This window comes from Phaenicophaeus curvirostris, chromosome 1 (genome assembly GCF_032191515.1).
Source record: "Phaenicophaeus curvirostris isolate KB17595 chromosome 1, BPBGC_Pcur_1.0, whole genome shotgun sequence".
Classification (NCBI taxonomy): domain Eukaryota; kingdom Metazoa; phylum Chordata; class Aves; order Cuculiformes; family Cuculidae; genus Phaenicophaeus; species Phaenicophaeus curvirostris.
This window is the reverse complement of record NC_091392.1, coordinates 120,896,732-120,918,166: the sequence shown is the minus strand read 5'-3', so window position 1 is coordinate 120,918,166 and position 21,435 is coordinate 120,896,732. Positions and strand designations below refer to the sequence as shown.

At 39.0% G+C, this 21,435-nt stretch overlaps 1 protein-coding gene across 2 annotated transcripts in view; it reads left to right on the top strand.

Annotated features, from left to right (window-relative positions):
- SYTL5 (synaptotagmin like 5) overlaps positions 1-21,435 on the top strand; it is a 58,645-nt gene that overhangs the window by 12,446 nt on the left and 24,764 nt on the right. For both annotated transcript variants that reach the window (XM_069849951.1, XM_069849950.1), the window contains exons 2-7: positions 2,872-3,087; positions 12,917-13,032; positions 13,975-14,107; positions 14,977-15,102; positions 19,215-19,371; positions 20,918-21,047. In XM_069849951.1, coding sequence (XP_069706052.1) covers positions 2,872-3,087; positions 12,917-13,032; positions 13,975-14,107; positions 14,977-15,102; positions 19,215-19,371; positions 20,918-21,047 — 878 coding nt within the window. The remainder of the gene's footprint in view (positions 1-2,871; positions 3,088-12,916; positions 13,033-13,974; positions 14,108-14,976; positions 15,103-19,214; positions 19,372-20,917; positions 21,048-21,435) is intronic.

Genomic DNA, 21,435 nt, shown 5'->3' with positions numbered 1-21,435 from the left:
ACCTGATTGCTCTCTATAACTACCTGAAAGGAGGTTGTAGAGAGGAGGGTGCCGGCTTCTTCTCCCAAGTGACAGGGGACAGGACAAGGAGGGAATGGCCTCAAGCTCCACCAGGGGAGGTTTAGGCTGGACATTAGGAAAAAATTTTCACAGAAAGGGTCATTTGGCCCTGGCAGAGGCTGCCCAGGGAGGTGGTTGACTTGCCTTCCCTGGAGGTGTTTAAGACACGGGTGGATGAGGTGCTGAGGGGCGTGGTTTAGTGTTTGATAAGAATGGTTGGACTCGAGGATCCGGTGGGTCTCTTCCAACCTGCTGATTCTGTGATTCTATGATTCTATGAAATGAAAGTGACCATAACTTCAATGGTAATTTGAAACCTTCACAAGTACTGAAAGGTGTATTTGTTATTCATGGAATCACTAGGTTGGAAAAGACCTCTTAGATCTTTGAGTCCAACCATTCCTCTCTGCCACTAAACCGTGTCCCTGAGCATCTTGTCTATCTGTCCTTTAAGTACCTCCAGGGATGGTGACTCAACCACCTACCTGGGCAGTCAACTTGCAGTTTCTGTAGTGCAGGTCACCCATCTGCATTTAGTACTGGCTGATTGACAGACAAAGAAAAAGGACATGGACCTGTGACTAAGTGTAACTCAGCAGGCGGCAGGTAGAGGTAAGATCCAGTCAGTAAGCTGCAAGAGCAATTAGCCAAGTACCAAGAAAACTCATGAAGCATGGGCAGACTTTTGAATGCTATGCCATGAAAGAAGGGCTCTTTGGATTAAATGAGGGAGTAAGAGGGTCCAAACCACAATGAAGTAATTTTTGGCTAGAATTTAGCAGAAGAAAATGCTTGACAGGATTTCTAGTCACTTCCTGGAGGGACTGGCCATGTTCTTTTTCAAAAGCTGTCAGAGGTTGAGCATCTGCAGGCCAGGTAGCTGCAGAGCAGTTGTTCATGGGATCCCAGTGGGAAGCAAAATGCTAGCCAACCTTGTAGTGAGGCAATATATCCACAAATAACCTTTATTCTGTCAGAATTAAGTCCCTGGTAGCCTAAGTAATGTTCCCACTCTCCTTCACTGTGCTGCAACCTGTAATTTTTTTTATTGATTTTTATCTTTGCAAAGTGTTTTTCTTCCTGACACCTTTTTACTGATCATTAGGTGAAGCTGGTAGCCAGGTTTTAAAGTCTCCCTTAAAGCATCTTCATGCATGCATGCAGAGATTGTTCTTTCAGTGAGATGGAGTGCCTTATGACTAGAGGTACTCTGGAGGCTCTTGGCTGATGTTAGTGTGTGAAAGAGTATAGGGAAAGGTGAGGAAACAGGGACACATTGAGGCATGTAAAACTGAGAGAACTTAGCAGCTGCTGAGCTGAGGAAGAGATGTTCTGGAGTAGAGTGAAATGCAGAAAAAGTTTGAGAGGGTGGAGGAGTTTAAGATAGGAGGGATGGAGAGCACAGAGGGGAACATCAGGAAAGAGCCTGAAGAGAGCAGGGGACTTGTAGGTTCTTTATTGAAAAGGTTGAGATGGATCAAAGGACAAGAGGAGCCTGGAGGCTGAATGGATGGATCTCTAGCTGAGAAGTATAGAGAGAACATTACAGTTTTGACACACAGGACTACATTAGCAGTTAAGACCAATGATTATCATCCCTATTCAGCAATTGTGAGACGCATCTGGAGTACAATTTCCAGTTTGGGGCTCCCTGGAACTGAAGGGACATTGACACACTGGACCGTGTTCAGTGGAGGACTGTCAAGATGATCAGAGGGCTGGTAGAGCAGTTGCATAGGAAAATGTCCAGGCAGATTTTGAATATCTCCAGAGCAGGAGACTCCACAGCCTCTCTGGGCAGCCTGTTCCAGTTTAGACTAGGTGACCTCTAATATTTCCTTTCTGCCTAGATGGTTTCGTGGGTCAGGGTGAGATGGGTACAAGCTAAAGACCATGGCATGCGAGGTAAATATTTGGAGTTGACATCAGGGTACAAGGAGCTATTAGTGAGAGGTTTGAATTATGATGGGGTCCTGCTTGAGTCCCTGGTTTGGGAAGACAGGCATAGAAAACTGCCTTTGCTGTAATCCTTCCTGACTCTTTCTCTTCAAATTCCGTTTTTCATTTGTTTTTTTTTTCTTTTTTGCTATTGGAAATACAGTAGCTGCCTCTCATTTATGGTTATTTTCTCTTTAGGGACCCAACTCATACACCATTGAAATGGCAGCCTTGAGAATTAGGTATTAAGTGAAAATATTTTTGTCCTGCGGGGTCACTGACAGAACTGGTTATCTGCAAGTTGCATTATTCTCCTCTCTTTTTTTTTCTTTCCTTTTTTAAAATTGTGGTACCACAGTATAACACTGCTCTCTATTTAGATGTTTTGATCTGGGTTTTTTTAGGCTTTGAATAGCTAGGGGCAAATTGCATATGCATTCTTAGCTAGCTCTACACTGATACAGTATTAAATGCACACTAATAACAGGAAAGGTTTTGTTCTTTTCTCTCTGTGGATGCACAGGACAGTGGCAGTTTTGAGCTGCTGTCAGCCTGGCCTCACGATGACTTGAATTATTCATGAGGGACAAGCAAAGGTGGCTTACCAGCTGTCCAGAACTGCTCAGCTGACTGTAGTTACTTGTACTGATCTACCACAAGATATTCCTCTTGACTGCATGTCCAAGAGATGGGGGATAAATTTATTCTTCTTTGTCATATGTGGGTCAAAATGCACCCAATATAAAGAAAAAACATTTGTATTGCACTTCCTTGTTTTGTAGTTTTTACTGCTAAATCTTAATATGTTAAAAAACTCTTAGAGATCATTGAGTTGTATCTCCAAATTGAAAGTTTTTATGTTCTTACTTCTAGGAAATTGAAAAATGAGCTTCTGGAAGTGAGAAGGAAAGGTGGAAATCGTCATTGTCAGCAGGACAACAGCAGGGTCTGTGTTCGCTGTCAGAAAAGCCTGGGCTTCATCTTTGACAGAGGAGACCTGTGCCAAACCTGCAAACTTCGAGTTTGCAGTAAGTGTCGTGTCATGGGAACTGATGGGCAGTGGAAGTGCTCAGTGTGTGCCAAGATTGCGTAAGTTGTACAGCTTTCATAAATACGTTTAGAGATTACCACTGTATAAGCAGTTCTGTGCTGGTGTTACCATTTTACATCCCCTTAGCACAAAAGCATATATATAGCAAGTACACAAGGGAAGAGGCTTATCTGGTGGTTTTATTTGCCGCACTATTTTGCGGTATCTTTATTTCTCCAGTTCCAAGCCAGTTTCAACTAATTTGTTTTCTAAAAAAAAGCTACAAGCATCACAGATACTAAGGTATTGGTTGGAAGTACTCTGAAAATGACAAAAAAATCAGTTACAAAGCAGTGGCAGTCTATTCAAGATACGAAGATGTAAATGTAAGCACCAAGTAATTAAAAATTAACAAAACGGAATTAAGAACAAGCGAGGTCTGTAAGTTCTGACTAACGTGGTAGGTAGATTTGTATGGAAAGAGATGTAACAATTTTGAGTCCAAGAACTTTGATTCACATTTCTGTCTGTGCTTTTTTCTGTTTTTATTGTAACTGAACATCTCTGCATGAAGAGAGAGGGCTGTATTTATAATGCCTCTATGAGTGAGAATTCTAAAGTAAATTGTGCTATGGTGGGAGGTAAAACAAAAGGGGATATCACGTTTCTCACAGTTGGAATATTGAGCATGGGGAAGGAGGGAGGATGGTAGCAGATGACAGCATTGAAAAACAGAGAATCAGTATTCTAACCAAGGATATCAAGTGACATTCACAAAATGAGATGTTATATGTTCAAAGATACTTACTTCCTGTATACTTGGGAGAATAATTCACTCGACTGGTATGGTAATATGGGATTTTGTATCTTGACTTAATAAGTAAACCATGAAGGAGAGGAGAAATGTATTGACCAACAGAACAGTTATGTGTCCTGGTGCAAGAACTGGGTGGTATAAGAAAAAGACATAAGGCCTTTTTTTTTTTTACCATCAAATTAATGTCATCAGAAAGATAAGGCTTTTTGTAAATTGTATCAGAGAGTGAATCCAAATTCCTGGTGATGTCAGACTTCGGCTTCCTAGACAGTTAGTGAAAAATTAATGCCGCAGAATGTTTGTTTCTTCTGACTTTGGCTTTGGAAGATTAATATCTGTTTTTAGCTAGATGCCTTAACCCTCTCTGCAGCCAGAAGGGCACATCCAGAGGACAGTGTGTCATCTCTTAAGTTGAAACACATTCATGTGTTTCATTTTGTGAAATTATTTTAAACTGGTAGGAGCGTGGCTGAACTCCCTGTAATTTGCTTCAGCCAGTTCCTGAGATGAGATCAGTGCCGTGCCTTTCAGAAATGATGGGGTACAGGTGAGATGACAAAATGGAGAATGGCAAACACAATATTACTCTTTCAAAATGAAGAAAGGAAGAACAAGGAATTTGTTGACCCTGTTAAGTTACCTTTAATTTCTCTAAAAATATTGAAACAAATGATTGCTGTGCTGCTTGAAAGCTGAGAGAAGATGACAGGATGATGAGTAAGAGCTGGCTCAAGATTAAATCATGCCAAAACCAATTTAGTTTCCTCCTTTGATAGGGTGACCACCCTTGTGAATAGAGGAGGATCTGTTGATACCTTATAACTTGACTTAAATGAACCTTTTGATACTTTCTTTCATGTCATTCTAGCAAGCTGATAAACAAGGGGAGCTATAGCCCCAGAATAAATTCTGTCAGTGTGATTGCAGATTTGCCTGAAAGTTTATAAAACTCAGTTCTCAGAGTAGTTATGGATATTTTGGTGTAAAAACAAAAAAAAAAGAAAATCGGTGGTAGAGAGCAGGGTATTTCTTGGCTTTTTACTGTTGAGTATTTTTGTTAAGGACTTTGACGTAGCAGATGAGTTTGCCAGTTGCACCTGCAGGTGACATAAAAATGAGAGATGCTGAAGAACAGCATTAAGATTCATAGTGGTGCTTAGAATTTAGAGAAGTGATTTGAAGGAAAAGTAAGTGGTGGCTCCCTGTAGGCAAAAATGCAGCTGCAGAATCATAGAATGAGGATAAAACCAGCTTATGCAGCTGTTCCTTAGGAAAGGAACTAGGTATTGTACTGAATGAAAAGCTGATCATGAATCAAAAGTATTTTCCACTGTAGAGAAATCCAGCATCACACAGGGATATGCAAGAATCATAGAATCACCAGGCTGGAAAAGACCCATCAGATCATTGAGTCCAACCATTCCTATCAAATACTAAACCATGCCCCTCAGCACCTCATCCACCCATGCCTTAAACACCTCCAGGGAAGGTGACTCAACCACCTCCCTGGGCAGCCTCTGCCAGGGCCAAATGAACTTTTCTGTGAAAATTTTTTTCCTGATATCCAGTCTGAACCTCCCCTGGTACAGCTTGAGGCCATTCCTCCCTGTCCTGTCCCCTGACACTTGGGAGAAGAGGCCAGCACCCTCCTCTCCACAACCTCCTTTCAGGTAGTTAAAGAGAGCAATGAGGTCTCCCCTCAGCCTCCTCTTCTCCAGGCTAAACAACCCCAGCTCTCTCAGCCGTTCCTCATAAGGCCTGTTCTCCAGCCCCCTCACCAGCTTTGTTGTCCTTCTCTGGACTTGCTCCAGAGCCTCGACATCCTTCTTGTGGTGAGGGGCCCAGAACTGAACACAGGATTCGAGCAGCGGTCTCACCAGTGCCGAGTACAGAGGGAGAATAACCTCCCTGGACCTGCTGGTCACGCCGTTTCTGATACAAGCCAAGATGCCATTGGCCTTCTTGGCCACCTGGGCACACTGCTGGCTCATGTTCAGTCGGCTGTCAACCAACACCCCCAGGTCCCTCTCCTCCAGGCAGCTTTCTAGACAGACTTCTCCTAGTCTATAGCACTGCATAGGGTTGTTGTGCCCCAAGTGCAGGACCCGGCACTTGGCCTTGTTAAACCTCATGCCATTGGACTCAGCCCAGTGGTCCAGCCTGTTCAGATCCCTTTGCAGAGCCTCCCTATCCTCCAGCAGATCAACACTTCCACCCAGCTTAGTGTCATCCGCAAACTTGCTAAGGATGCACTCGATGCCTTCATCCAGATCATTGATGAAGACATTGAACAGGGCTGGACCCAGCACTGAGCCCTGGGGAACCCCACTTGTCACTGGCCTCCAGCTGGATTTCACACCATTTCCCACCATTCTCTGGGCCCGGCCATCCAACCAGTTTTCCACGCAGGAGAGTGTGCGCTTGTCCAGGCCAGAGGCTGACAGTTTCTGAAGCAGAATGCTGTGAGAAACTGTGTCAAAGGCTTTTCTGAAGTCCAGGAAGACCACATCCACAGCCTTTCCAATGTCCAGTAGGCAAGTCACTTTGTCATAGAAGGCGATCAGGTTAGTTTGGCAAGACCTGCCTTTCAAGAACCCGTGAAGCAACAGGCTGTAGCTGGTTGATATTATCTACGTATTCTTTTTCTGTCACAAGATGTTCTTTGTTTCAGCAGCCATTTTGGTTTACCTGTGTAACTCAAGGGATTTCTGTAGTAATTTCTGCAGTACTTGTCAACCTCTCTTTGAATGAACTCTCAAAACCCAGTACCAGACCTTCTTCACTGATGCCAGCCAGATGCAATGTAGTAGAGTTTAAATTACATACCATGATTTAACTGAATTATCTATCTGAAACTTTCATCTCTGTACTGCCCACACAGAAGATAATATCTCTGTGTATTTCTAGCAGTGTAAAAGGCATTTCACAGATGATTAACTGGCACTATAGTTTTGCAAAAACACTGCACATGAACAAAAAGAAAGGATAGAGGGAGATTTCAATTTAATAAAGATGCCTAGCACAGACAAAACTTTAGCACTTGCCAAGTTTAGCACTTTGCAAACAAATTACACCATGGTTTGCAATAATTTAGAGGCAGGCTTCAGCTAGAAGTAGTTTTCAAAATGCCTGTTAGGGCTACTGCTTGGCAGACAGAATTGCAGAGCAATCACAAGAAACAGGGGCGATACATGTTCTAAGAAGTTATCTCACTGGCTTTTGAGCCCCCAAAGAGAACAACATTTACTGCTATCATAATTCCTGAGAGAGGTTTATACAACCTGTTTTTAAGACAAGATTCTGCAACTTCTTCAAGATATATCAGTATTTGTACCACCCAACCTAAACTTTTCCTTTCACTATAACTGATGTGTCACATCATTTTTTTTTATGCAAAGTAAGTACATAGAACAGCCTGTATGTCTCCTCAATGCAGTCACCTTTTGTAGGTTTAAAACTCTGTTATTTTCAGTTTTCTCTTGCCTAGGCTAAACATTTCTGACTCATTCCATTACTCTGGACATGCTGCGTGCTATGCTGTGTGCTACACAAAACTGAGGAGAGTACTCTGCGTAAAACGGGACTGTGTCTTGTATTTCACATGCCATAATTCTGGCTACAGACTAGGAGAAGTCTGTCTGTAGTATTTAATGAGATAAATTGAGCCTATGTGTAGGTTATGCACTTGATGATGAAAGAGGAGGATTTCTGCTCCACTCCCTACATACATGGAGCTGAGCTAATCGGGATCTTTCAAGCCTAGGTTCTAAAAGAGAAACTTTGCATTAAGGTCACTTTTTTCCCCTGTGTTGTCTTAAGATGTGGTGAGTTTGTGTTTTAAATTTGACATCTAAAATGATCAATAGGTTGAGGGAAATAAAATTCTTCAAGCAGTTTGATGACAAGCTTATTTTGCATTTTCATGCTTCTTTATGACTCTGTCAGATAACTGTGAACAATGCCTTTATTTTGATTGAATTCTTCAGTGAGATAAAATGCTTAAGTGATCGAAGTTATTACAGCAGAACAAAGCAGTAATGGTAAATTCATCTTTATCTTTGAAATAATTATGTTATCTTAAAGTGTCATGAAAATTCATCAGTACCTTAGTAACATTAATTTCCACTAGAAGCCTAAAAATAGAGGCATTTCAAATATTTTAGTATGCAAATACTTTCCATGTATCTTATAATTTCTTTTTGATTTAGTAACTTCTATATAAGTTTGCCTTCTTTTAATAGAATCATAATTTTCATTTTAATAGCCTCACAGAATATTAAAAATTACTCTGGAATTAATTTATGTTATAGAAAATACTCTGTGGAATTGAATGCATACAAAGCTGAGTATGTATGTTTTCATATGTTCCTGTATAGGCTGCATTTTATCTAGCCTCTGGTCTTGCCATTTTTTTTCCAAATTTTATTCCCTGTAAAGAAGTAAAATATTTGAGGAACCAGAGATGAAAAGAAAGCCAGGCTAAACTTATTTCCTTTACTGTGGATGTGAATTAAGCTAGATGATCAAATGAATACTGAAACTCTTTTAATAATATATTTTTTCTCCAAAAGAAATTATTAAAAGTAACAATCGGGACTTTCCATCTTAAGTGGAATTTTTATAACTGAACGTTTAATCATCAAGTGTCTTGAAAAAATTAGTGGAAAATAAAAAGCTAAGTTTTTTGGCAGGGATAGGCCACAGGTTATGTTCCATTTTTAAAGTGAGTAGTATGTTCGTGAATTTAATCTGTCCAGTAGGAGGTCATAGAGGGGAAAGCAGCATGGAACCATAACATACTCCCTCTTACATGATGATGTGAGTAGGTGGATCAGTAATTAACGTCTAAGGAATTTAGCTGATACCTAATGTATTTGGTAGTAAATCTGTTTACTTGAACATGATTTCCTTTAAAATTTTCCTTGCTATTTGAGTATAGGAAAAAGTAATCATGCAAAGACTGCTGCTGTTACTAACATTGTTTTCTTTCTTTCTAAAGCTACTGACTTCAGCATATGTTGTACACCTTGGAAGCCAATCTAAACATTGTTTCAGTAGAACACATACATGATTTTTTACTTACTTTTACTTGTATACAATATGCTAACTGAGAAAGGAAAGAAAATGCATGCATATACCATGATTTACAGCCAGCGTGGACCATAGACCCATTTTAAAAACAACAAAACCCAAACCTTCCAGCACTGATTTTGTATATTGTTGCATAAACAGCATTGTCTCTTTTCCCACTGAAACAATTATCTACATGGAAAGGGTTCATTTAAGTCATGTATCAGAAACAGAAGAAAGATGTGCTGTCTCAGGGGGAAAGACAGACTTTCTTTGTCATAATTATAAATGCATGAAAATAACATTATTATAAAACTGTTTAGGGTCTTGCTCTTCAAGTTTTGATTCGGAATGTCAAATGCAATTATGAAATTCAAACTTCAGCTCAGAGACTCAGGCAATCATTTATTCAGAATTCATTTCTATTTATGCATAGAACAAAAACTGTTTCAATAGATACTCCTGACATGTATGAATGATTAAGATAACGTGAGCACTAGTCTTTCTGTGGAATGTTCAGTATACATGAAAAATTCGTCCAATATTAGTGCACTAGAAATTCAAAACTGCAAACCTTAAGGGTTTTTTCCCCTTTATTTTATTAGAATGTGGTACTTTTGTAAAGGTGTTCGGCTGGATAAAGACACTTTCACAAAAGGGGACTGCCTGCTGAAGTAAGGATCTCAAGATTAAGTAGCGCTAATGATAACAAGGACAAAGCTCTGAAAGGAAGGTTGAAGCCACTAGACTTGTTCCATGTGATGCTTGCAATGGCTGGTTATTGATGACTGTTGTTTTTTTCCTTTTGCTGAGGATAGCAGGATTGGCTAGAGGGGTGGAGTACTTGACTATAACAAGGCAGTACTTCCTTATTTGCTGTGTTTCATGCCTCAGTTGAGGAAACTGGTTAAGTCAGAGCAGAATGAGTGTGGGTCTCCTCAAAGTAGTCCTATGAAGTTGTTAGGACCTCAGTTTAAAACGTGGATCTTATTACTGCTTAATATCATCAGCCAGATGAAGATGAGCAATTTAATTTACCATTGTTAGCTGAACCAATGCATGGTTCAGCTCCATCTAGCAGCTGCTGCACTCCTTTACTTGCTCTGCTCTGCTCAGACCCTCCTCCTCATTCCTTGGAAGTTTGGTTTCTGTTTGCCAGAGCATGCAGTGATGACCCTGAACTTCCTCATTAAGGGCTATTTAATGCTGTGAGGTTACAGCCTGCAGAGGGAGATTACTAAGAGAAGTAGATTGCTTGCTTACCCTTTGCCAGAAGACACAGGGATCAACTGTTGCTGCTCAAAGAGATTAACCTATCTCTTCCTTGAGCAGCTTTATGTGACTCCAAGGAAGGTGAGTACGTAGTCAGCAATCACTATTACAAGGTGATGGTGAGAAGAAGAGAAAGTCTTTCTCCGCAGTGCTCCTGCCTCGCTCCCTCACCTGGTGCCAGCTCTTTTCCTCTTGCAGGCCACTTTGCTCCTGAATTGAGGAGTAGGAGAGGTTGCTGGGATGGCAGGGGATGGGTGGGGAGAGAAAGAGGAAGGCTGATTATGAGCTCTAAGGGTGTATGTCACCTGAACCACAGTGAAGTGATAGGAATTTTGATAGGAATGGTTGGACTCGATGATCCGGTGGGTCTCTTCCAACCTGGTTATTCTATGATTCTAAGTGGAGGACAGAAGGGCCATCACCCAGGCATGGGTGCTGGGGGAGGACCTTCTCTCTCCCCCAACAGAACCCCGCTGATCCTTCATGCTCTTCATTCCCGCCCTCCTCCCATAGCCGCTGCTACTGTCCTTCCTTTGGCTGCAGCTCCTTCTCTCTTTCCAGCCCCCATGACCCTCCTTGAGCCCTTGGTCTTGCTGCTGCAAGGCCTAATCCCTGCATCGTGTTATAAGACTAATATATGATAAAGCAAGCAGACGTAGTGGTGTCAGCCACCATTCTGTCGAGGCTGGTGTCCCCCGGGCACTTGTGATGCAGGAGACACTAGGGAGATCACTGTTCGTATCTGGCCAAAAAATATAGGAGGTGGCTCCCTAGGGAGTCTGCAGCAGAAGGCCTCCACAAAGCACAGCAGCCAATGTGGGTGGCACAGTTCAGGGTTAGGTGTGGAAATAATTACAAGTTTTTGCTTGTAGCTTTGTGTGGGACAGCCTTCCACACTGCTGAAACCCTGGGTATAGGTCACACCACCTCCTTCAGCTTGGGGAAGTGTGAAGGTTCTTGTCTCGATATGAAGGTGGACAGTGCCCTATCTGACCTCAATCAAGTCAAGCACTGCTGGTAAGGTATTAGGGATAAATAAGATGCCTATCCAAGTGGAAACCAGCACTCGTGGAGTTGTATGGTCAAACCTGGGAGTAACTGAGGAGAAAAAATAGTAGTTCACGCTGCAATGTAATGTCAACTCTGTTGCAATGGAATATGATTTCACAGTCAAAGGCATGAAGGGTTTGATATAAAGTATTAAACTTTCTGTAAACCTTGGTGTAAAAATAACTGCTCAGAGAGATGCACGCAGTAAACGAATTGTGAAAAATACGCATTCAAAGGAAAAGCTGTTTTTCATACTAGCCAGACCATGCATAGTTTCTAATGCAATGAATCCTTGCCAGTGTTTCTGTCTAACAAAAGTAATTTAAAAAATCTGAGTGGAAACTTAGAGAGTTTATTTAATGCCTTGTGTAGTGACTGACTGATGATATATTATACAGAGCTTTGTCACTAGGAGTCTGCAACAACAAGATAAGGCAATATTCTTCTATTTTTATGCTTGTGGGCACATATTTTGGACTTCAATTTTTTTTTTTTTTGTAATGACTCATGCTCAGATAGTCATTAATAGATTAGGAAGAAGTGATGATGTTCTGGTCTTTTTACCAATGACAGGATCACATTCTGTGGTTTTTAGTATTTTCCCAAGTCGGACTCTCCAGGCATGACTCAAAAGTAATTTAATAGCAAAGATATTGATCAGTGCTCTAAATCTATCTGTAGTAATTTTCATGCTCAAGAGACTAGATGATTTCTTTTCTAGTATAGGTTTAAAAATAAGTTTTCTTATTGAGTGTAAGTTAAGCAGGAACATGTCTGGAGCTAGATAGTTTTTTAATGTATTTTTTAAGCTTACTTTTTTTTGGGTTTTGATTGAGCATTCGTGATTAATAACTTTTTGCCATCTTTTGCCAACTTTTTGCCAACTTTTTTTTTGTATGGAGTGAGGCAGTAGAAATGGTGATGCTTTACATAATGAAACTAATTCAGGGAAAGACTAGCAATCAGCATGAAAGTATACCTATGGATAGCAGCAATGCCAGTACAGGATTTATTTGTTGCTAGTATATGTAAGAGAATTTGAAACCAGAAAAAGCAGCATTTTCCAGAACAGTAGCAAAGACAGAAGTTCATTGGTCTGAGTCTTTGACATACAGCTAATTCATAACAGCAGTGTCATGTGAAGAAACTGCATATAGTGGCAGCGTATGAAACTTACAGATGAAATATGTATGTATAGGCTTGCAGCAACCTGCATATAACCAGGTTGGGTCCGTGAACTGACTTGGCCAGCAGGAGCTTTGGTGGGGAGTTTTTTCCCCTCTATCCACTGCTGTTTCTACATCTCTGGTCATTTTGGGGATACAGAAAACTGTGAGGTTGAGTAGTTCACTATTCAAAGGACTGGGGTTGTGTATGTTATGTGCCTTCTACAGAAATGTGATAAATGTGGTTGACACCCTTTTTTGCCAAGAAAATTTCTGTGTATTGAAAATTACTTTACATTCACAAAGCAAGATGATGGTATTTTTCTGCTACGTGTTCTACTATTCCAAGCTTTGCAAACAATCTTCTTACTCTTTATTTTGAGTTGTAAAATTTTATCCAGAGTTTGTGAATGTGACTGTTGAATATGACCTAAGAGTTTAAGATGTAGCTTTGGCTGGCCAAGTTTATTGATATGCATATCTCCCTGGCTTTTTTTCATTTTCCCCATATAGACAGCTGCGGATAGTGACAGGAGAATGGTTTTTTGAAGAGAGAGCAAAGCGCTTCAAACAATCAAATCTTCTTGGAACTGATGTTGTCAGACAGTCTATCCTACGCAAATTCCCAGGTAGGGACCACAAGAGAGAGATTTGCTTGTACTTAACACCTTCAATTCTTGTTTCCAGAGTGTTTGACTTATATTACATTTTATTCTTCACTGTTGAAGATGTATATATGATCAGTATTTTAATCTTAATTTCATGTTTAGGTATCGCTATGCAGTGAGTTGTGAATAATTGAGATGTAGGTGTCCTGCATGGAACCACAGCACCACTAGTTTAAGAAACGGGAGTTTTTCCTGAGTGCTGATGCTTCTATCTTCACTTAACTATCTCACACTGCACACAGAAGCTGTTATTTAGGTAGTCTGTCTTCAGATGTAGCATTTATCACTTTCAATGAGAAGGTGATGTGTATGATGATTTTGTAGGGAGAGGGACTGTTTTACTGCCATTGGAAAAATGCTGCAAATACACTACTTGGCAAAATGCTGATCTTGCTAATACCAGTGTCGTTCAACAGCTGTCCAACTAGCAAGTATCTATCATTCTTTGGGTTTTGATATTTTGCTGCCTGTCAAATTGGGTATTTTGTGATTTTTTTTTTTATTTTATCAATGTATTGAAGTACATTTAAGCCATTTTTCCCACACTTTGTTCCTAGTTGAACAAACATTTCAATTGGGAAAACACTCTTTCATGTAACACAGAAAATACTATCCACTGAAAAATTATATTTCAGGTACTTTGATCAGTAAGTGCTGCCAGTGATAAATTCAGAAATACAGTTCGTGACAAGCTGATAATGAGAAACATTTCAAAGTTTTACTTTCTTTTATAAATAGGAAAAATCAAAGAACTCCCAAGGTTTTTTTGCATGATATTTTATTACAGGGTTTTATTTAATATTGAAAATGGAAAAATTATTTTTGTAGGTTGTTTGGCATGTGCTGCCTTTTTTTATGTAAACATTCACTTACTTTTTTTTTCTCTTTCCCCCTCCATTGAAGATACAGTTTCCAGTAAGGATGAAGGAAGTACATTTAAAGATGAACCCCAAGAGAATGATGAAAAAAGGCCAGATGTACCAGTCTCCTCCACAACTGGGCATAAATCGGTCTTCAGTGGCACTAGAAAAATAGGGTAAAACCTTTACTTTTGGAAACTGATAAACTGAGTAACAGCTGTATATGATTGGATGGATTTTCTTTTGAGTTTCTCCAGTGTTGCACATCAGCCTCCAACTTAAGCATACTGACTATAATTAGACTGCTGTTTCCTAGGAAATGCGTCAGTAATTACTCTTCAGCTATAAAGGTAGCAGAAAAAAAGGCAATTTTACTTCTGGATTTTTCTTGTTTATACTCAGAAATAACAGAGTGTCCCTAAAGGCAGGTTTGCTGAAGGAACAAATGCAAAAAAAAAAAGTATTTTGAGGTCCTGTTTTTTGTGCATTGGTTGACTCTTTTCACAAGTCAAGTTTTCACTTAGCTATCAGCTGTGCAAATTCAGTCTAACAGTCAAGCAGTGCCCCTTTTCTTGTGTGTGTGACAGTGAATAAACAGATATGTTCTGGGTTACCTTGCAGTCTCAGTGATGTGTGTAACTCCGCTTAGGCTATGCCCTCAGAGGAGCACTTGCTTACTCTCAGGTGATATGAACAGATGCATCAAATGTATGTTTGCACAAGTGATGTCTGGATGTAAATTGAGGCTATTGAGTAAATGGAAGAAAAAATTGGATGAATGTTTATATCATGGCTGGAGCTCCATGGGCTGGTAGTTGGAAAACTACTTCTCTTGGAAGAAAGATCATGTTTTATTATGGATCCTAAATACAGGGTAGGTGGATAGCTTTCTACAGCAGTCTCTTGACCCTTATATCCAGGGATGTCCATAAGTCAGACAGATGAAATTAATAGAGCACGTATTTTGTGGCATTTCAGACAGGCTGCTGTTTCCTGGCGAAAAAACTTGGAACTTTTAAAATCTTTTATTCACTATTTTCAACAGGAAGGTAATTAGGGCGGTTACCAAAGGAGAAATTAGAAATACAAAAGATGAAGGGGAAAAGAACATGGGCTCAGAAGCTGAAACCCAAAGTCTGCGCAGTGGCAAGTCAACGCCTTGCTCCGAGAGGTAAGCAGCAGAAAAATCATGTACAATTTATGACAGGATTGATCTCAGGATGTATGTCAGTCCTCTGTGTTACATTGTGTCTTTGGATGCTCAGAATTATCTCCATCCATCTTCCTTTTCTCTCCTTGTTCATCTGGTGATTGCTATCAGTTGGTTGATTTTGTTTTCTAGCTTTTAATTCATGAGCTGTGTTTGTGTTACAGAGCTGAGGCCCTTTGTTGCAAAGTTTTTCTTCAGTAATTACATATCACTTGATTACAATTTACATTTTCTTCTTCAAAGGCTCTGTTTGCCCTCCTCTTTCCATGATTATTGTTCCAGTTGTTTCTAATAGAATTACATTTATCATTCTCCTGGGCTTAAGAGAACTTATATTGCCTGTGTGGATAACATAAAATGTCAGATGCAACATTCCTCTTATGTCACAACTCCAAAATGAAACAAAAAAATAGCTCACTTTTTTTCTTGTTCATTTGGGTAGTCTATGCTGGAATTAGACCCTTGTTCTTCGCTCAAGTGCACACACCTAGAGATTTTACCATATAGATTGAATAATAATATCAATAATAATAAGAAGAAGAATTGGTCATAAGATCCAATAGAAATTTCTGTGCCTAAAATGGTGTTCCTGGAAGATTCCAAATAGGTATACAGAGTATCAGGTAAAAGGAACACAATGAAGTTTAATTCATCCACAGATGAGCCTTCTTATTTAAGCAAGAACTTACTTCTCTTTGTTTCCTGCAATATCAAAATGCAATTGTTGGATATTCTGCAACATGCTTCAAGTTCGTGGTCAAAATCTTCTTGAAATTTTAATTTTATTTTTTTTTTTTTTTTTTTCTGGATGCTGCAGCACTTACTAGCCAAATTGGCTTTAAAGCTTGTTGTGATCTTTAATTCATACACAGGTCACTGTTCTTTTTCACTTAGCTAATTAGGCCTTCTGTATCTAAACAGATTCATACTTGGCTTTTATGAGACCAGACATGGTATATTTGCTGTTTTTCTGGATACGCTTTGCTTTTCCTTGAATAGAGTAGAGATGAGTGAAGAATCTAAGAGATAAAACTCAGGAATTTGGTGACCATGCTGCTTAACGTTAAGGTTATGCAATAATATGTAACTTCCTTAAAGTGTTTACCTGAATAAAGACAAAGAGATGCTTGAGAGACTTCTATGTAGATCCAGGGTGCATGATTTCTTAAACTAGGGATATCAAGTCATTATGGCAACTTCCTTCTCTACCCATCATCTTGTCCTCACTTGGCAAAATCATTGTCCTCTGCCAAAGTACATAGTAACCCAGCTGTGTTGCTGGGAGATGCTTTTGGTAGGGGAGCTGAATTATTCTACCTTCTATAGAACATATAGCACTTTCTAAATTTTAGGTTGTGGAAGAACTGAGGAGCAGCTTGTATTTCTCAGTAAAGGGATGAAAATTCTTATCTTATACACATATGTCTAAATACTTAATTAGATATTTGAGGATGCTTGCTTTAGTTAATCTATAATTAATTTATAAGTAGTAATTATATAAGTAGTAATTATTTATCAGTAGTAGTAACAGTAGAATAGTAATTATTTATAAGTAGTAATTATTAAAAGTAACAGGAAAGCTTTCCAGGCTACTCTCTATAGCTGTTTTGAGTTTCAAATTAAAAGACTATAACAATATCTTGTGGCACTTTAGCTGTCTTAAATTTTCCTGCATGTTTCTGATTTTTGTAATTACCCTCATATTTTAATCCATATTGCCAAAATTGGTAGTATTTCATCTACCAGAAGGGAAATTAAGAGAGATTTTTAATTATTCTAAACATTTTTGTTTAAGAGAAGGTGTGTGGAGCTTGCGACAGGGAGTCTCAGGACATGAATTCATTTCTTCAACTGTTTTATTTCTACTCCAGTAAAAATATTTACTGATGTTGCAGTATTCAATGAACTGGGAGGCTGCACCAGTATACTTCTGGGGAAATAATATAGGATTTTCAGGCTCATCTACACAGGCATGCTACCCTATTATATCGAAGTCTTGTCTACTACATAGAAATGCCTGGCGTAGTCCCCTTACAACAGGTTTTTCTTTTGTTGTCTATTTAAAATGTGTTGAATCTCTCTCTAATAGCAGACTGAATTAAGAGCGAAGTACAGTAGAGATCTATTTAGCAGGTTTGATATGCAAGTGCCTAATATGACTGACACATCCTGCAGAACCTCTTGCGACATGTTCTCAAATATTTTATCGCAGTCCACTGTTCTGAACACTTCTCTTGATTTATATTATTTTACACAGAGAGGGAAAAAAAGAACTGTAACAACAGTTTTTGTAACAGAAAGTCACAAAAACACGTCAAAAATGGTGTCACACGCAATAAAACTAAAGTTTTCAGCATTCTGGCTACTTGCCATACATTGGCAGGTTTGGAAATTAAAGTGCATGCATCTAAGTCCAACAGCTTTGATAAAATACAGATAACAGCCAGTAACCTTGACTTTTCTGACTTTGCAGCAGCAAAGACACATCTTTACATAAACAGATAGGACTGAAATTCAACCAATGTATGTCTAGTAGGATTTGTGGATCACTAGCTCATCAAATTAAAACGTAGCACTGCCTGTTTGTGAAGTGCACATACATAAGTGTTTATAGTGCATAATCTACTGTTGTAACTTGACAGAATCAGATAGTAATTGTTTAAGAGCTTACCATATGCTCACTAAAAAATAAAAACATGGTTGCACAACACTTATAGACCATCCAGTTGATTAAGATTTTCCCCTGTGTTTCTTGCTTTCCTAACTCTGTCAATGTGGATTCAGAGTCTTTACTCACTGCTTAATGTAATGATAAGACAGGAACTATTCTGTTGCACAGTATTTTTTCCCCAATTCAACAGTAGTTCTAATAAAAGTTTTCATTCTAGTAGGGAAGATTTTTACTGAGTTTCTTTAAATGTGATATGACAGACTAAACCAAGTGATGGTGAAATTCGGCTGTTGTCCAGCGCAATGAAGATGACTGCAAATTCAAAAATTTTCTCCAGCAATCTTGCAACATGTTTGTCCTCTAACACTGTATTTTCCATATTGAAAATTCCTGCATCAATTCATATTTACTAGTATTTGGTTTATTTAACAGTGGTAAGTAGGAAGGTATGCAGTACTGTTACTGTCCTGTAAGACTTTCTGAGATTTCTCTAAAAAGTCAAGAAAAAATTGAAAGTTTGGTCTCAGCCAAGAACTTGTATTTTTACTGCAAATCAAATTTCAAATGAAAATAAAACTTTAATTGAAAATGTTCTGACATACTCTTCAAAAATAATTTCTGTTCAAATAAATTTCATTTCAAAAAAATGACAACAGCTTACCCTTTCTAACTTTCTGTGTTCATGTGGGCTGATCAGTATTTTCTAATATAAAAGGTTCTGTCAAAAATCTGCCTGTTGTGATAATAGACAGCAATTGAGTTCTGGTATGCTGATCTCACGTGTTTTTTGTCACTTTTAGTAAAATGAAACATGGCAAAAAGAGTTGTTTAGCTCTCCAAGCCGGTTGCAAGTAGCAGTGGGTTTGGGTGAAGAGTCATTACTGCATTATAAATAGGACAGTGAGTAAGTTTTTGTTTTTCTGGAGAGGATGAAAAGCATACGACCAAGGATTTTAGACTTTCTGAAGTAAAGCACCGCATTAACACTGGATCCAGGAGCAGCCAGAACTGTCGTGTCAGGGCCGGTTTCCTTTAAAACCATGAGAAACCTGGTGGGGAGTGTCAGACACCAGTTGCTGTGCCTGTTGTTACGCTGTGAATGCAGTTTGAAATAAACATGGATGAAGGCAGCTTCCACAGCCTGGACAAGACATGCCTGTTCAGTCTACTTGTTGTTCTGGTAGAATTGCTGAAAATGAGCATCTATATAAAGTATTTGTAATTCACCTTTGGCTGTGTTTTTCTTTCCAGGTGATCATTTCCTTGCAGTGGATTGCACAGTTCAACCAGAGCGAAGTTATTCTAGTAAACTGTTACCATTGCTGTTCTCTTGCAATGGTTTGCTAAATGGGTTGCCTTTGCTCAAAGCAATAGTGCTTTAATAATCTTCTCCCCATTCCAGAGGGAGCACTCTTTCGCTGAACAGCAGTGATGGAGAGGGTACTGCCAGTCATTTGAAAGGGGCTGTGGCTCCTGCAAACAGAGGCAATGTTTCCATACATTCCCTCCCAAGGTCTTTGGCACTCAGCACCGGCAACATGACTGCAGATTATAGCGGAGTAAGTACAGTTGTGTACAGCTGATGCCAAGTAGAGTTGACACCAAAAAGCATGACTTGACTTGTATCTGCCACTACATCAATTTGTAGCCCAGAAAGCCTGACAGAGAAGATTTTGTTTCTTGCTTAATTCTATTTGGACCAGTGAAGATATCTACTAGAACAGAATTTGTCGTGGTCTATCAGTGATGTAGTTTTTGGCTTGGCAGACACTTTTTTTTCTGTCTAAAAATTGCTGCTAATGTCCAACATTACATAATGAGTTACAGATTCTGAAGTGGGAAGCATAAGGGATGGGAGTAAGCGTTCTTGGCATGTCAGGGCCTTAAGTAAGTGCTGTGAACAAAGGATGTGACTTTCCAGGGTGCAGGGTTCAGTGTGCTCCCACTGACTTCTGAGGAAAACATTGAAAGCTCAGCATTTGCAGAAAATCAAGCCATTACTGATTTTAGATTTTTTTTCTGCATTTGAACACTGGACTCTGCATAAATTATGGCATAATACAAAATGTGTGCCAGGTGCTTTATCAAAATAAAAGGTGGGATTCCTCTTACCTGTTGTTAAGCCACTTGGGTTGTAGGTGCCCACTTCTCAGCTAGCTGCCTTGGGTGTTTCATAGCAAGTAGAAGGATGTGGCTCATCTCAGCCAGAAGCAGACAATCTTTTCGTTCCCAGCCAGCCTTCCTGCTTGTCAAGCAGCTTCTCCTGGCTGTGCAGTGAAATGTTCATCCTGAATTTGTTTCTGTCACCCCTCTGAAGAAATCAGGATTGTACTGGACAGTTGTTATAAGTTGCCATGACTTAAGCGTACATGGGAAATAAAATTTATAGGCAGAGGTACTGCCTTTTACCATTAGCGGCTGGAAGATATTAGATGAACATTTGAGATCAGAGCCCTATTGAACACATGCATATTTTTTTCAAACTTCCAAATACTTGATCTAGTATATCGTATTTCCTAATAAAATATAAGTTAATATGAAAGATAGTTTGGGGAGCTGTAAATAAATTAATAGGTGTTTTATATTTTTGTTGGCACACAGACTGACTTGACCAACTTGATTGTAAGTACATTAGATTTGGTTGAAGAAGGCCAATACATTTTATTTAGATGGAATAGCTAATGACATGACTTCTTTACAGGAAGGCAAAAAGCCATAATGATATGATGCCTATTGGCTTTATTTAAGGGGTTATACTGGCTTAATTTAATTGGTTCAAGACAATTTGGTTTTATCCTGACTGAAATCATTATGCTGGTATAAAAATAATAGTCATCATCTTTTCTTATTTTTTACTTCTTTTCCTTTTTCCCTTTTTAATTTCCAAGCTGAGTGAACTTTTAACAGATTTGAGTGTTTCACTTCGTTTGCTCCTGATGCATTGCTCTGATTCTTCAGTTGCAAACTCAGAATGTATGTGGGAATCTCATCTTTGTGCAAAATTTGTGCGTGATCTGTGTTAAGCAAAGCACATTAGATAGTAATCTAAATATATTCAGTAATAGTTTTTTTTGTTTATGGCATTGCATTTTTCTTATTGGGCAGGACACTGGTTTAGAAAATGGCATGATTATTCCTGCAAGTGAAAGTGTACCTGAAGATTTAGTAAAGAAGCACTGTAGGAAAGCATCTGGAACACCTTCCATTGCAGTTTCTAGGATATCTTTGTCATCAGGCAAGTACAAAGTATTTTCCTTCTTTCTGTCAGCCTTAGTCATCAAAGGATTATTCCTGATCTTGTGACTCGACTTTTTCTGTTTTTAAAGTGCACTGAAAGATCAGACGTAAGATTAATAAATTTGTTCATATAAATTCTGAAAATTCTTCTCTTTTACTAACTAAGTTTATGGTATAAAGTTTCACGTTTGAAAAAAGGGTAATCCTAACCCCAGTAATGTTGGCACAACATTAGTCTTAGGTAAATCGCACGCTCTTAGAATTGTTAAAAGATTTTATATGTAATCGTACATTGTTAAATCATTCTCTATGTGGTCAGCTGTATAAAATACTACCTATTTGCAGTGTATAAAATACTACTATGCTGCTGCTATTACATTTCACGC